The 18,013-nt window shown below is 37.9% G+C and overlaps 1 protein-coding gene across 1 annotated transcript; it reads left to right on the top strand.

Annotated features, from left to right (window-relative positions):
• Positions 1-480: 480 nt before the first annotated feature.
• mapk11 (mitogen-activated protein kinase 11) lies at positions 481-16,709 on the top strand. The gene is made up of 12 exons (XM_072672619.1): positions 481-710; positions 8,641-8,770; positions 9,398-9,456; positions 9,766-9,877; positions 9,981-10,010; positions 10,916-10,963; positions 11,117-11,231; positions 11,864-11,935; positions 12,834-12,913; positions 13,091-13,169; positions 13,377-13,550; positions 14,996-16,709. Exons 1-12 carry the CDS (start codon positions 598-600, stop codon positions 15,067-15,069), a joined length of 1,086 nt encoding a protein of 361 aa, XP_072528720.1. The 5' UTR covers positions 481-597; the 3' UTR covers positions 15,070-16,709.
• The last annotated feature ends 1,304 nt before the right edge of the window (positions 16,710-18,013 follow it).

Below are 18,013 nucleotides of genomic sequence, written 5' to 3' on the forward strand. Positions count from 1 at the left end.
CATTACAAGTACAAGTACATTGCGAATAGGCTAGGTCTTGGGCTGCTAAAAAAGGGCAAATTCCAAAAACGCAAAACTGTTACATAACAGCCTTGACTCATTTTAAGGAGGAAGTCTTTCTCCACCTAAATGTGCCAAACAGTAAAACGCAGCATCCACTTCAGCAAGACATGTATATATAATATAATATCCATTGCAGTTTATTTGTCTTTAGAAGTATAGGATTAATTAATGTCTCATCAAATCAGTTCATGATAAGCCCTCAATGCTGTTTAAAAATTGTGTTGTTCACGACATCAGCTGAACTTTCATACCCCTCAATTCACTATTACTGATTTGTTTTGTGATTGTCCTCCAAAAACACAGATAAATACTTTCAAATAAACCGAAACAGCTGCTATCACTTTCTCTCTCTCTCCAGCCCTCTCTCTCTCTCTCTCGCTTTCCCCCTCCCTCCCCCCACAGACGGCCAGACGGCGCCTCCCATTCTTGTAAATTGTGAGGAAGGGAGGCTGAGAGGGTTAAACGGAGAGCTGGACACCTCGGACATTCCGTGAACGCTGCTGTCCGTTTGCCTTTCTGTGTTTGGTGGAGATAATGTCAGCCAGACCGGGATTCTATCGGCAGGAGCTCAATAAGACCGTATGGGAGGTGCCCGAGAGATACCAGAACCTCACGCCGGTGGGCTCCGGGGCGTACGGCTCGGTCTGGTGAGTGCAGCTTGAGCAGTGGGCGAGGCAGCAAAACCCACATCAACAGAACCCGATTCACTTACCAATACCGGTTTGCCGCTTACCAGAATGGAGCTACCGGCTTTATTAGCTCATTGTAAGCCCGCGGTAATGTAGCAGTGATGGTGCTGCATTAATAATACAAAGGAAGAGAACTGCGAGAAACGCGCTGGTTTCTTATTTAGACAGTCCTCCCTAGCCTCAGCACCACACCACCGCATCCGCCTGAGGCTTTACAGGACCATCGCTGAACACGGCTGTTGTTGTTTGTTGTGAAGTGGACATCTAAAGAGATTTCAAGTCAGATTGCTGCCATAATATCGGTCTGGATTTGTCTGAAGTCTAACAAGCATGTAGGATATTTTTGGCCATTTCAGACTTTTGTTAGTATTTCTAAAGTATTTCTATTTCAAATGGATAGAAAATGTGATTTAGCATCTCCCCTTTCTCTCTTTCATGTATGCTGAGTCTGATAACAGTGCAGGACTAAACTGCATGCAACACGTCAGCCTAGTCTGGATGCTATGCTTATGCTAGTTAAAGAGGAAGTCCAGCTATAGTTCAAAATTCCTGCATAAATAGACAGTTCAGATTTGATTACAAATATAAGCCAGTCAGAGTGATTTGGTGTAAAAAGCCCCACTCTGTAGAAACTTATTTCAGAGTGTTTCAGTGGTGGTGATAGGAGCCAGACATCTGAAGAGTGTAATGCCTCTAAAAGCAACATTGCAGAACGTTATTAAATTAAATGGTTAAACCAGCTGCTTAAGACATTGTTTTTGATAGTTTTGATAAATGGTAGTTTGGTCTAAAATGTGCAGTTTTTTGTGCAGGCTGATGATAGCATCAGTTATTGTCAATGGAAAACTGTTTTGTATTTACATTTTTTTTATTTTACCATTATCAATGTTATATATAAACTTATATCATTTTGGAAAGTAAATACAATATTCTTATGTCATAGACTATACAACCCCAGGATCACCACAACTGACCAATTTGACCTTAAACCACTCTACTGAATTACTTAATTTGTTTATATATGGGGATTTTCTGAAAAATCCTTGAAATCCCAGTTTAAGTAGAGTGTTCCAGCAATGCTACTTAGGCCATGCTAATTCTATTTAATGGTCGTTGTCCACCAGGTTACTTGTGGTGCCTAAACAGTGCTTGTACACGGATTGAATGTGTATCGTGCTGCTTGCCTGGCTTTGAGCCAGGAGTAGCTGTGGGCTCCTGACTGGAGCTTTGAGCTACAGGCTCGCCTCACCCATGTACTGTAGCTCAGGTTGTAACCACGCACTGCCTTTCCTGTGTGCTTACGCATCTCATTAAATCATTCCCATTCAGCATCGGACATCTGCGCCAAGAACATCTGCACCAAGAACACGCACTTCTGCACCGCATGCACATGCTCTTCCTCTTGAAAACATTCTCCTTTTTCAGCTTCCTGCAAAAGTCTCCTAGCTATACCATTAGATGCCCCCCCCCCCCCCCCCCCCGCTGTGACTCATATGGTTGCCATGGTGAGCTGTTGTGGTGGTACAGCTTCTTGCAGCACATTAGAATACCCCACTGTATTCCGCTGTAGTCAGAGTGTCTGCATAGAGTGTAGCATGTAGGCATGTATTGTCATATAATGAACAGATAGTATAGATAACGATTTCTAGCATGTTCAAGTGTGTTAATACTTAATAGTTAGTAGTCAAAATGTGACAGCTTGTTGTCAATACCAAAATAATAAATAAAACAATGGAAATATGAAGGCAAGTTTGTGATGTTATAAAAACATTAAGTGTGGTGTAGGACCAGTATTCAGTATTTTTCTGTAAATTGCAGATGACATGATTGGCATAACAATTTGAATGTAAAGTATAATCTGTGAAATGTTAAAAGAAACTTCAGAATTTCATTCTTTAATGACAGATTCACTTGAGCTGCATGGACATATGTGTGCAGAAGCCTTTGATGAGTAGATCAGATCCACAGGAGAGTTGCCTGAACATGAGCTTATCTCTTCAATGGAAGAGCTAAGGCTACAAAACAGTGTGGGTCCAGTTTTACTGGTATATAGGTTGTTCAGTATGATGCTCCCTTGACCATTTAGGAATCATCTTTTTGAATCATTGACATGTTCACATACATCACAGATATGAATTTGATTATATTTGATTATTAAGCAAAAAATGTAAATGTAAATCCTAAATATTTCTTTTCATTTCACTTCCCTGAAATTTCCTTTGTTCTCATTCTCAAATTATATATATGTTTATCATGGTATTTTTCATGACTTAGACATTCTATAGGTTTGTGTCAAAAGTACCTGTGTACAAAATAATTAGATCATGTAAGTGAATAAAGGCTTTGAGTACTAAAGGGTTTGCTTGGCCCCACACAATTGCACAATATGAAGGAATCAGTCTGCATACAACGGCTACAGAATGTAAACAGTGTTTATTGCGTAAAACTGTATCATAGCAAAAACACAAATTCCAAAAAGTCTTATTTACTACAAATACACATCGTTAACTGAAGTACATATAAAATATCTTTAAAACACAGCTTTTGAAGTGTTTAATTGCAGTTCTACTCCAGAGAGATCTGCAATTTTCCACATCACTGCAGTGTGGTCAGAAAGTGTTTGTGCGCAATCGTGTGTGTATGTGGAAAGAGCGAGAAGGAAGGACGGAGACCAGAGAGCAGACAGAGAGAGTTGTTAGAATAGCTCTGTTTATGTTCAGTGTGGCTGAACACAGAAGTCTTCATTGTCTCAGAGCCACTGGTTAACAACCTCTCCTCTGAACCGACAGTAGCGGTGGGTTTATTTAAAATTATTTAAAATTATTTAAAATTGCAAAAATAGCCTCATAGCCCTTGTGCACTGAGCATGTTTGTGCTCTCCAGTGCTAGCTCTCACTATTAACACGCTGTCTGTGAAGCGTTTAAATGTCTTTCTGGGCTTCTTGTTGTAAACGGTGGTATTGCGGTATGTAAGAAACACGAACCGCAAGACAAATTTTAAACAGTGTGTATTGTCATACTGCCCAGCACTACTTTTGCTCCTCTTTCTCTGTGTAATTTTAAAAGTCTGATAGTTAGAGATGAATCACGTTATTGTTTTTCATTTGCAAATAAAAGACTCTAACTGATGTGTATTTAGCACACGTCTGAGCACTCCTGATAGCTAATGTACAGCGGTACAGCTGGACAATGTGTAAACCTTCACACACAGTAAAATCTACAAAGTTCTCAGAGAGAACTACTCTTATGCTGGTTTGATGGGCACATCAAACCCCCATATAACTGCAAAGACCCTGCTGGAACATTTAGCTCAGTCAAGAGGGTGGTACACTTTTCCACTTAAATAAATTAATGATTGAAAATATCACAAAATAATTAATGTTTGAAGTACTATAGAACTCCTAGACAAGCCAGATGAGTTTGGAAGCAAGTGCTGTGGACTGATGAGGTCTTTTATCCCATTTGTGAATCCCATCCCTGCAATAATCACACACATACACACCAGTGATGCACACAGAGTGGACAGTGAGCACACGTGACCGGAGTGGTGGCCAGCTATTGTTGCAACGCCCAGGAGGCAGAGAAGGTGAAGGGTCTTGCTTAAGGGCCCAACAGTCGCAGTTTGCTGAGTGGGGTATTGAACAAATCTCGCAACAACCCTGTCATCAATAGCCCTGAGCTCTAACTGCTGAGCCACCACTGCCCCCACTGTTACCCCATCACAGAGAGAAGTTGATTGCATGAAAATAACAACTGTGAAGCATGGGGTTAGAGCTATCACATGTAAGGGTTATGTTACCACCATTGGCATTGGCAGATCTCTAAACTAGAGAAATCCTAAAAAGAATGGTAAACAAGATAACAAGATTTAAAAGAAAATTGCAAAAGCATTTTCAAGCTGTGATCATTGCCAAAGGGGGGTCCTGACTCTGTATGGTGCAAAGATCACACTGGTGATTTAGATCTTTAGTAATATATAGAATAATTTGAAATGAGTGACTGAAAATATTGCTTTATGCCTGAATAGTTACTGCTCAGTTGAAAAAAGTGTTATTTTATAGTTCTTGTGAATATGTGGTTAATTTCTCTTAAAGATATGACGTCTCTGATGAAATCAGAAAAACATCTTATCAGCTCTTAAATCATCAAATGGTAAATTGGCCATTGATATTAATCTATTTTCCTGTAACAGTGTACCTTATGAGTAAAGTAATAGAAATATTTTTAAAACATTTGAAATGCATAGCTAAACTTGACTTGAATTGTACATCCCAAGAAAAAAACAAATAAATGTATGCATATGTGGCAAATGTGGCATATAGTCTATGTACGTGTGTGGTTGACTACTTAGATATGACGTCTCTGATGTAATAGGTAATGCCTTCCTGGAATTAACTGACACTTTTGTGGGAAATCAATGTGGGAATGGAAATGTGAATTTCCCTCTCAAGCATGTCAGGTTTCATCTGTATAAGTGATGTGCAAGCTAATATAGGCTTCTGATAAACAGCAGAGTTGAAGAACTGAGAGCATTATTTCAGGAGTATGTAGCAGTAAGGCCACTTTAGAATATTCCAGCATCTAGAATACTTTATATAGGATATAAGGCTGACTGTGTGTGGCTCCTATGAATCATCACATTCTGCCTCGGCTGCCTTTCTGTTATAGAATTCAACACCAGTGTAAACACCTTAATGTAGCTAGACTGATCGATCATAACATTAAAACCAAGTAATATCCTGCTACAATGGCACCTAAAAGGCATCATATATATATATATATATATATATATATATATATATATATATATATATATATATATATATATATCTTAGGCAGCAAGTGAACTGTTAGTTCTTGAAGTTAATGAGTTGAGGGCAGGACAATTGAACAATCAAAAGAATCTGAGCCATTTTGACATGGGCCGAACTGACGACTGAGTCAGAACATCTCCAAAACATCAGGCCGTAGTGGTCAGTACCTACCAAAAGTGCTCCAAAGAAGGTCAATCAGTGAACTGGCAACAGATTCACAGGAGCCCAATGCTCATTGGTGTTTGTGGGGAGCGAAGGCTTGCCAATTTCTGAACAAGTTATTATATCCTGTGGACCTGGATGGTTCAGAGATGTTTTGGCAGCACAAGCTTTTGGAAGATGTTTTGGCAGGAGATTTTAATGTTATGGCTGATCAGTGCATATCCATTCATTAGAAGGGAAGAGGAGGTCTGGATCGTGATGCAGGGAAGAGCAAGGCACAGCCTAACACTTTTTGTTTTTATCCAAGCAGCCCACACATCTCTGCTATGAACCAAAATGTACACTTTGTTTCCAACACCAACTGTTCATGAAATATTCAGCAGTAAGTCAAGTGTGTGCAAACATTACATGTGACCTCATATGCAGGGGTTAGCAGCAACAGACACAGGGACTAGTGGTAACATTTTGGTAAATGCAAACAAGCACAAATAATACTGTTCAGACCAAATAAACTTAAATACATAATATAGCACATACTTTCCATTTTGTTCTTTTTTAAATGGGCTTACTTTTCAGAAAAATACCTGAACTCAGCAAAAGTGTTTTGAGAACTTCAAGGGGCCCTGATAAAAGCTGCATATGCATAACTTTTTTATATATCATATATTTTATTTTAATTGTACGTAAAGTGACATATTTCAAGCCCCTTCTTTTGTTACGTTTTTTGTTTGACCATCACAATTTAGATCATTTTGCTTGCCTGTTTTTTCTGCTTCCGACCTAGTAACTTTATGAACTGACTGTTCACTTGTGTCTAATATACATAATCTCTGGACAAGTGCCATGGTAAAAAAAGATAATCAAATGTTTTACAGTATAGTTTATTGCGTATGAAAATCTGAAATCCCCTATCTAAGATTATTTAAATATTTAATTTTGAGTAAATTACTATTCAAACTGTATAAATACAGGTTTAACATATGCAATCACATTCATGGGGAAGATGAAGTGACAGTTATCCAAAAGATCATTGACACAAGGAGAGTAAGCCACAGAAGGTCGTTGCTGAGAAGACTGGTTGTTCTGTTAAGAGTATTGTCAAGAAATGTTGATTCAAGAACTTGACTGAGGCTGGTGTCGGTGCATCAAGACCCACCACACACAGACATTTTCAGGAAAGGGGCAAAAACCGCTGCATTCCTAATATCAGACCACTCCTGGACCAGAGACAATGTCAGAAGCGTCTAACCTGGGCTAAGGAGAAAAAGAACTGGACTGTTGCTTACTGCTCTTACTAGTCCTCTTTTCAGATGGAAGTAATTTTTAGTATTTTTTATGCTTCCATCTGCTGACAAGCTTTATGGAGATGCAGATTTCCTTTTCCATACGTAACACCTGCCCAGAGTGCCACATCTACTACCAAATGGTTTGCTTGATTCTCCAGCCAACTCTCCAGACCTTAACCCGATAGAGAATCTACAGGCTATTGTCAAAAAAAAGATGAGAAACACCTGACCCAGCCATACAGATGAGCTGAAGGCCATTATCAAAGCACCCTGGGCTTCAATAATATCTCAGTAGTGCCACAAGCTAATTGCATCCATGCAATGGCACATTAATGCAGTAATTCGTGCTAATAGAAGTAGAAGTAAAGTATAGCTAGTAGAGTATAGCTAGTAGAAGTAAAGTATTGTGTGTATAAATAACACACTTGTCAGAAGTTGGATGTATCTATGGTGTACATCATTTTCTGTTAGATCTTATTAAATATTCTAATTATTTGAGAGACTGGATTTCTGTTTTTCATGAACATTAAGCCACACTGATCAAAAGTAAAGAAAAAAGTTTTCTGAATGTAAAATATGACAGTTTACCTTTTTTTAATTCAATTATGAATAGAAAGGAACCTTTTAATGATGTATACCTTACAAGAATAATCAGCACTTTCTTAGTGTCTTCTCCACAGCATAAAGAGGCATCAATATAGTGGGCTTATATAAACAGTGAAATATTGTTATCTATAAACACACTGTAATTAAATAGCTTCGTTACCACTGTCTGTTCTCTGTGCACTATCTATGATCATCTACGACTATCTACAACATTAAGCTCTTAAAAGCAGAATAATAAATAGCTATAATACACCACAGAGTGGTGTCATGGTTTATCTAGCATGTTTAGCAAAATCAAATATTGTAAGTGTAAGTTTTATATGATATGTATATGCCATCAATACAACATTATTTGCATTTGACTTTTAATCATTAAACATGTTGATTTGTCAGTCTACTAGCAATGTGCTGGTTCGTCAGATTTCAAGATCCAAACCACTCATAACATTATAATGCTAATTCATCATAGTTACATTTGATTGGCTCCTGTCAAAGAACAACGCATCATAAAGGTTATTTCCCCCGCATTTCTTCATGTCCCACTTTTGCTAAACACACCCTAGAAATGTTTCTATTTGGATGAGAATGCCACTGTGTACCTCTTTGAAAAAGAGCCATGTAAGGAAGGTGGTAGCATGTGGGAATGTGCACATGACTAAGAACTGCTTTGTGTCAGGAGAGTGACAAAGACAGGCAAGAGAGAGTCAGGCTAGGAGACATAGTCTTAAACTGTATCTAGTGTTTATGTTGGCACTAAGCTGAACGGTAAAGCTTGGCCTTGTTTTATTGTACAAATGGAAAAAAAAATTGTATATACACCAATGTTTTTTGCCAGTTCAGGAATGGCTCTTACTGTTTCTCATTGTTGAGTGGTGGTTCATACTGAATTTCTGAACATTTCCTGATAGTGTTTCTATTTACTGCTTCTAACATGACTTCTCTTCTCTACTCTTGAATTGTCTTCTGCTCCACTTTATTTGTCTAATCTTACCTCCTCTTCTTGTGTTGTCTGCTCTTCAGCTCAGCATATGATGTGCGACTCCGGCAAAAGGTAGCAGTTAAGAAGCTCTCTAGGCCATTCCAGTCTCTCATCCACAGCAGGCGCTCCTATAGAGAACTGCGGCTGCTTAAGCATATGAAGCATGAGAATGTGAGTTAAGCTCTTACACACACAAACACAGTGTGAATAACCCACACCTAAATTTGTGGTATTTTCCTCATACAGTGCTTTTTTGGAAGGTATGACATTTAAACAATGTACACAATATTTCACAAGTGGTTCATTGTAGAGGCACAAGGGGTGGCAAATATAGGCATTGTATTTAATATCCAAAACCTGATCAAATATGTTTTCTTTGGGGACTTTTTTTTCAGTCCATCCAGCTCCAAAGGCTGAACACAAGTCTACTCCAGTTCTATATTCACTGTTCTGTTGCTGGATAATGAATAATGTAATGTAATATAATACAGTGTCATGAGCAATTAGTCTTTAGTAGGGGTGACAGAGCTGTGTGCAGTATTTATAAAGAAGTGATGCACAAGCACTTGAAGTGAACCAGCTATTAATCATTGTGTTGTATTCTTATGGCAGTGTTCCAATGCATACCTATTACAGCCTTCACAGTCAGAAAAGAATGATTGGTCTCTATGTGGTACTTGAAACATTACACACTCTCATAAACTAAAAATCTACTATATAAAGGCAATCATGATTAGATTAGGATCAGGTTATATATAAGCATTATGTTGATCATTTCTGTTTGTTCATTGTTGTTAGGTCATTGGGCTGCTGGATGTTTTCTCTCCTGCAGCATCCCTTGAAGAATTCAATGAGGTGTATGTATCTACCTGAATCTCTTGCTGCCGTATAGGTCAGGGGTTTCTTTGTAAAGCCTGTTTGTAATAGCTGCTTCCAGCAGGGAATCTAGTGGGTGTCACTTGTTGAAGGGTAGATGGTTGAACTGTTTAATTTCCTCTAATAGAATGCTTATTTGATTCCAGGCTTAACATTGGAATCAGCTTTAAACAAATTACATTTTTAGGCCAGTGCCACCTTGACTTAAAATCTCTAGAGCTGCGTGTTAGTGAATGACCTGTATAATCTGGTGCATTAATCTCATCTCATCCACCTCTCTTTCTTTCCAGCTACCTTGTCACTAATCTGATGGGAGCAGATCTCAATAATATAGTCAAGTTTCAGCGCCTTTCAGATGAGCATGTGCAGTTCCTCATTTATCAGCTGCTCAGAGGCCTTAAGGTAAATTCTGAAACAAATGGATGTTTTAAGAAAGTGAGGAAAAGATTGATTTGTTTTTGAACAGCTATAATATGTACTTCTGTCCCTTCTTTTTTCAAAACAGTATATTCATTCAGCCGGGCTGATACACAGAGTGAGTGCCTCTTTTTTCTATTCCTCTTTTTTTTTTTAATCTGAGAGTTATCTGAGACTGGTAACACAGTCAGCGACTGGGAAAGAATGAATGTGTAATAAATCAATCTCTGATAGTGTTACTGACACTGCATGCTATTTTAGCTTTTTGGTTAATCCAGCCCTGTAATGCTTGTTATTCCAAGTAACACTTTCTACAATGTTATAGCGTACATTAATGTTTACAGTTTACAATTAAGAATACATGATATGTCAGTATCTGGCAACAGTATCTGTATACACACAGCAGCTTACTGTTCACTTTAATGTAATACTAGACAGATCAATAATTCCTCAGTGGAGTTGATACAGCAGGTAGTATAGAAGCTGAACGGGAAACTCAGTTGTAGGTGCATTTCTTGTGTACATGATTAGGCACCAACTTAGGTGAGCATTTGATAATTCGCCCTTCTGAAACAAAAGATGTTGTCAAGCTCAAGAAAAGCCATAGTAGTGAAATAAGTGGCGATACTGAAATGCAGGTGTCGCTTGCTGGTTCTGTCCTTAACAGGGTTGCCAGTTTTGCATTTTATTTCGACTAAATGTGGCTACTACAAGTCATAGATATGATATATTTGCCATCGTAATGCTTAGCAACATCAAATGGGTATTACAAATAGCTACAGTCTTTGTAGCCAATAAAATGGTGAACAATAAGGGTGATGAACTGAAGTGAAAAAGTGCTGTTTATTACATGGTGCAGACATGCGAAAACAGACTCTTTTCAGCATCCATAACCCTAATCAATAGCTTATTGATTAGTATTCCATTTTTAACATTTGTTTTGTTCCACACCCCCTCCCAGTGTTGTTGATGCCCATGTGTATGTTCCTATGTTTGACTATTTCCTTTTCATACTTTTTAAAGGATCTAAAACCAAGCAATGTAGCTGTGAATGAAGACTGTGAGCTTAGGGTAAGACATGTTCATAATAATTTCCTTATAAAACTGCCTAGTACAAACAATCAAGAATAAACAGAGCTTATAATACAATTATTATTATTATTATTATTATTATTATTATTAGTAGTAGTAGTAGTAGTAGAAACCGACTGATTTTATCATCAGATCCTGGATTTTGGATTGGCTCGACAGACAGATGATGAGATGACAGGGTATGTAGCGACTCGCTGGTACAGAGCCCCTGAAATTATGCTGAACTGGATGCACTACAATCAAACAGGTGAGAAAACTGCAGCAGTCAGTTATAATCAATAATCTTATAACAGGGTGCATGCTACGTCTACTGTTTGCTATACAATACATAATATGGACTGGTTATGACTGGGTAATCGTATCAAAAATTGTTATTAGGAAATGTCAGCTGATGATTCAGAGTGTAATAAATCCTTATTTGTGGAACTGTGGAAGTCAAAACACTGCATATTCACTATGAACTACTCTAGGAAGCACAAACTGAAGCTTTTGAAGTGGCTCTAAAACAAGAAAGCTGGCTGTAAAAAGCATTTTGTTACTAAGCACTCACCTAATAGATTATCCAAACCATTGCTAGTTTGCTGTAGTTGTTTTTACGTTTTTATAGTTGAAAAAATCTAAATATGCAATTGATCAATTTGCAATTCATGCTTGTGTATTTAAAATACCTAGGAATTGTTGCACTAGATGAAAGATAATTATGTTGAGTTTACACTGTAAATCTAAAGCTGATATCTGTGTATCTCAGATGCTTTAACGGTACAGAGTATTTGGAGTATGTACAGTTGATAACAGCATACAGTTATAGAGGTGATGTATTGTGCCATTTTTAGAAACCCATCTGTTTGATGTTGATCTTTTTTTTCTTTTTTTTTTCAGTGGATATCTGGTCTGTGGGGTGCATCATGGGTGAGCTTCTCAAAGGGAAGGTCTTGTTTCCAGGCAACGATTGTATCCTTTGTCTTCCAAAGACTAGACACACATGTAAGTGTTATCTATGAGTGAGCTGCTGCCTCTTCAAGAGAAGAGAGAAGAGTGCATTGTAAGTGGTTCAAATTAGATTACAGCATCTAATAGCAGGAAGGAACATCAATATCAAACATCAATATACATTTTGAATATGGGAGAGTTGACTCACTTTTTGAGGTAGCTCAAATATATCAAATCTCTGTAGACTTAATTTTTTTTTCTTATTTGGGAGGTCTTTGTTTTACAGTGATGTTTAGATTTTGTGGAATTGTCTGAAACAACACAGCTACAGTGAAATGTCTGTGTGATAATTGGCTCATGAAAATGTTCTTTTTGAATGTAGTTGTCTCTTGTTTGGGGCAATTGCCAATCAAGTAACTGAAATAGTTTGCTCCCTGGTGATGCCACAGCCATCTGTGACTTGGAAAACCAAGAGATCATAATTTACCTTGCTCTCTTTGGGTAAGATTGTCCTGGATGGGTAGGATGCTGATGCCCCTAAGTGAGGTAGCATATGCTTTGTAGCCAGCTTTAATCCAGTGTGTAAAGAAGGGACCACAGTTCTCACCTGCAGTTTCTGGCATTTCTTTTCCTTGCTATGCATTATATTTGCTGTTATTCTATTATAATAGTTAGATTTAGTGTTAGTATTAATTTAGCACATTACTTAGGGTTATATAGACAAACGTCTCATTAAAATGACTTGCACAAGCAGCACATCATGTAAATTTGTGTGAGTGCTATGCTCATTATTGTATAGCTAGACTCCCTAACATCCAGCCTCTCAGACCCTACTCATTTCTCGTTACACACATTTTTTGAATGTGCTAAATACAATAGAAATCAGTGATGTATGTATTCTTTAACAGATCTTCCTAAGATATTGATCAGCTTAAGAGAATTATGGAAGTGGTTGGCACCCCAACTCCTGATCTACTGAAGAAGATCTCTTCAGAGCATGTAAGAATAATTGTGTGTATTGTAATTTCTGCATGAATAGTTTTAAGAATAGTTTTTAGTCTCATGATTGGGAAATCATAGAAATGGAAACTATGAAATTGTTATTGCTGTTATTTTAGTTTTATTTAAAGTAGGTATTTTGTACATTTGATGTTTTAATTTATTTTTCTTGTCCAGGCCCAGAAATACATCCAGTCTCTTCCCTACATGCCCCAGCAGGATCTGGGGAAGATATTCAGAGGAGCTAATCCGCTGGGTGAGATTGAAAGGATACATTACACATTACACAATGCATACTTGACCTAATGTATTGGGTTCTTTTAAATCATGGTTTTAATTGAAATCGCATCTGATCCAACTTGTGAAGAGTTTCTGATTCTGTAATTCTGTAACCTCATACCTAATTTTATACTCCTTAGTCTCCTAATTTCTCACTCTCTTTCTTTCTCTCTCTCTCTCACAGCGGTGGATCTGTTAAAGAGAATGCTGGTGTTGGACTGCGACAAAAGGATCTCTGCCAGCGAGGCTCTCTGCCACCCATATTTCTCCCAGTACCACGATCCTGAAGATGAACCTGAGGCACCACTCTATGACCAAACACCAGAGAGCAAGGACCGCACCCTCGAGGAGTGGAAGGGTCAGAAAAATGAGAGAAAGCATGTTGTAAATGTTAAGCAAAGCTTAATATAAGCTTAATATCATCAGATGATGCTTTACAACACTACACTGTATAGGTGTAATTGATCGGTGCTCAATCGGTGCTTGAGGTCTCCAAGTGAGGTATTGATCTATTCAACAGAACTATACTATACTCTGTGTATGCAGCAGAAGAGGCAATTGCTACATAAAGAAACATTATGTATCCATTTTAATTTAGTTACTTTTACCTGTTTCATCTTTAACCTATAAAAAGTGTTCCTCTTTTATTGCTTTTATTAATGGAATCATGGTCAATATAATTTGGCCTTTTAAACAGGAATTTCTTTGCCATTAAAACTCTTAAATGTCAAAGTGAAAACAGATTGTCTAAGGAATGTCAATTAAATACAAATATATAATGTAAAATAAGTGATTGCATAAATATTCACCCCCTTTAAAGTAACTGACTTCATTCAACAGAGGTCCAGGCAATTGGTGCTAGTTTGCAAAATCAAGATCACTTGCGTGCAGTTGAATGTATCTCAGCAGCTGAGATGGAAGAGACTCTGAATACGACAACTGTCACCCAGGTTCTTGATCAGTCAAAGCTTTATGGAACTGCAGCAAAGAAAGTTAAATCTCAAGCACAGGCATATGGGAGCCCTCACAGTGACCTGGAAAAAGGTTCTTTGGTCAGGTAAGACCAAAATGAAGCTTTTTGACCATCAGAGTAGATGCTGTGTTCGATGGAAACCAAATGCTGCACACACCACAAACACACATGATGGTGGCAGCATCATGCTATGGGGATATTTTTCAGCAGCAGGCCCTGGAAGGCTTGTGAAGATAGAAAGTAAATGCAAAAGTAAAAGCAGCAATATGGGGAAGTTTGGGGGGTTTTGATTGATTCAGTCAGATTTATTTTCCAGCAAGACAATGACACAAAGCATACAGAGATAGCTACACAGAAAAAAAGACAAACAAGTTGAGTGTTCTGGAGTGGCTGGACTTTGCTGGAAAATTGCTGTTCATGCCTGATCCCTGTGCAGCCTGACAGAGCTTGAGCAATGATGAATGGTGTAAAATTGCAGTGTCCAGATGTGCAAGCCTGATTGAGACATTTTTACATACAGACTGAGTGCTATAATTGTGGCCAGAGGTGCATTTACTAAATTAATATTTTATTTAAATATTTGAATATTTATGCAATCATTTATTTGACATTATATATTTTTATTAATATAACTTTGTAGAAATCTTGTTTTACTTTGGTGTTTGAGTTTTTTTGTACATTCTCATCAAATAAGACAAATTATATTGATCATGATTCCATTTATTGTCAATTCTTGCACAATGCTGCTTTAATAATAATTCTGTGCATTAATTGCATTTTCATACTCTCTTTCTTTCTCTTCCTTACTTTGCTTGCAACTCTTTCCACAGAACTGGTGTTTGAGGAAGTGAACAGTTTCAAAGCACCTGTAAGCAAAACAGACAGCCTCCAGGCCGAACAGTAAACGACACAACATTCTTAACTTCAACACTCAGTCTAACTCAAACTCCCACTACCCAGGAAAGTGTTACACTCAAAACGGAGGATCTAAAGACTTGAAGGACGACTGTCAGCCAACCAGAGGTTATAATGATGCATTCCCTAGGCATGATGCCTTTCTTGTGTGTGTGTGTGTGTGTGTGTGTGTGTGTGTGTGTGTGTGTGTGCATACATGTCAGTTTGAAACTGCTTGTTTTCCTGGATGCTGGAAGGTAGCATGTGTCTAGTTTGTAGAACACATTACAGACACGTTATATGCACAACCAATATATTACAGGGAGCATGCTGTTGTGTATATTCACTGTACTTTTTTTCCCGAGGGGAATTATTGGACAAATCCAGGTGTCATCCAAAGGTAACCATGCTAAAGATGGCATGCAGGAAGGGAGAGGGGGAGCCCTGACATTAAAACACTATAACAGAAACACCAAGCAAATACAATAAAGCAAAAAAAGGAATAATACACCTTACTTAAAATGATGCTGATGCTAATATATGATAAAAGACATTATAAATTGTGATGAAAGATCAATGACTGAAAAAAGACACTTTCTCCATCAGCATGTTAGGCTTTAATGTCTGAGAGAGAGGAGAAAATCAAGCTCCACTTTCGCTTCAGATCTTAGAAAATCCACAGGTGTTTATGTCCATCTGTCCACTGTGAGAGGGGTGGTCTTTGACCTTTGCTCTTACAGAATGGGCTCTATTCCATCTCGAAAGTGTTTGAACCATGAACAACATGTGTTTTTTTTTTTCATTACTATTTCTCAGAGTTCATATATACAGTACATGCAGCATGTCTAAAGGTATAGCGTTTCAGTATTAAAACCATTTCCCTAATCTTCTAATCATCATAATATCTCTTAGGTGCATCATAGAGAGCTTACATACCTCAGGCACTTTCTGTGCATTTGAACATGAATGATCAGACTTCAACCCAAACATGTGTTGTATGTTGTCTGAAGAAGCTGTTCTTCCTCTGACTTAATGAACAGGAGTTTAAAGGCATGCAGTGAGAGCGCCTGTTTACACAACGCAAAATGAGTACCCGCTGTTTTCTTTTTAGTGCTTCCCCACTGGATGAAACAGGATGATTATTCATTCATTGGTGGCTTACACTAACACTAATCCAGTATCTGCAAAGCTATCATTTTATTAGACCTCCTGTCCACCAATTTAACATCCAATCAACTTAGCCCTTGCCAGATCCAATTAGCATTGACATGAAAGAATGAAGCATTTGATACCTTAAGTCAGTTTTGACATTGGAATTTTTTAAACGATTGTAGAGCAGATGCTGAAGAGGGAATTTTACAGTCCGGCTCCTTTTTAAATATTGTAATTGTTTGTTCAGTGTTTGTATTCTCTACAGAAAATGATGAATGTTTTACCTTGAAGGGTATCTGACTTACACTGAATGTCTCTGATGTTTGTGAAGTATGTTTTGTATTTCAGAATTCATGACTGGATTTATTATTTTTCACTGGATTCAGGATCTGTTGGGTTCCATAGTGCTCTTTGTATTTTTATTGTGTTTTTTTTCTTTCAAATTTCTGTCTCTGGATGTGTGCCCTGCGACTGTGAATTAAAGATGATCTTCAGCTGTATCTGATACAATGCATCTCATTTCTAAGACTAAAGAAATTAATAAATGGATACAGTAAAAATGTAGATATGCTGCTTCAGAAGCTCAATTGCAGGAAACCGATGTGGACATTTTCTTTTCTACATCGTTCTGGGTATGGCAAGTAATTCTTCTTTACCAGTGCAGTGCAGATGTGATGATGAGCATAAATGGAGAACCTGTAGATCAGTTTCTAGAAACAGTGATAGAATGTAGTGGCATGTTTCTGTTTGTTTGTTTATTTATTTATTTATTTTAATGCAGTTACATTAAGCTCACAGTGATTTAATTTACACTATGCACTCAAGGAGAAGTCAACCCAAATGTGTGTTTGTGTGTGTATGTTTGTTTTGTGGTTTAGGTCTCCCTGCATGCCTTTAAAACAATTGCCCCTATAGGCATGTGCTCCTTTAGAACAAGAAGAATTCCTCCCCCCCTTTGTCCTGCTCCAGCCAGCCCCATTCACTTGTGGCCTATCCCACCCCCTCAAAAAAGTCAAGAGTTCTCTTCTCTACTGGCAGCAAGTAGTAAAAGTAAAGTGCCTGGGTTACACATCTTCAACTCAAATAAATCAAGCTGAAGAAAAATGCTGTTTTTAGGCGATGGCATGGACCCACTTTGAGTGGCCACGAACTTGGAAAAATGATGCCAAACTAGACCAAAATGACTTGGAACAATTGTGGAACCTTTTTTGATGCTATTAAGAAATACGGTTCTTAGGTTTTATATACAAGGATTTCTCCACCATAGAGAAGAATACTTTCTACATGGATTTACATGATTTTTTAAACTGGTGAAGAACCTTCATCTTAAGTGAAGGTTGCTTAAAATACCCATTCATTTACAACAATGGTTCTCCTAAAAGCCTAGAACAGAAGTGCCGGGTTTTTTTTTTGTTGCCATTTTTGGTGTTATATAGGAACACTTTTTTAAAGTAATGTTAGGTTCTCCATTATAGAGAGATAAAGAACAGCTAAGAGATGTAACTATTTAAGAAAGCTATTGTGGCATCTTTATTTCAAATGTGCATGACAAGTTGTAATATAAAGATATATAAGGTATTTAATACTATATACATTTCTATATTTTATATGGTCGTATTTGAGCGTGTTGTGGAAAGAATGTGAAGGCATGCCATACTGGAGGATTCCCAAGCGTGTGAAGCAGAGAGGAAGTGAAACGCCCCCAATGCGCTCCGAGTCAGTGTAGCGGTGTTTGGGTGTCTGGGGTGGAGGGTGCGTGCACCATAACGGGCTACATGAACTCCTGATAGAGCCCAGCTGGG

This window comes from Salminus brasiliensis, chromosome 2, assembly GCF_030463535.1.
Source record: "Salminus brasiliensis chromosome 2, fSalBra1.hap2, whole genome shotgun sequence".
Classification (NCBI taxonomy): Eukaryota; Metazoa; Chordata; class Actinopteri; order Characiformes; family Bryconidae; genus Salminus; species Salminus brasiliensis.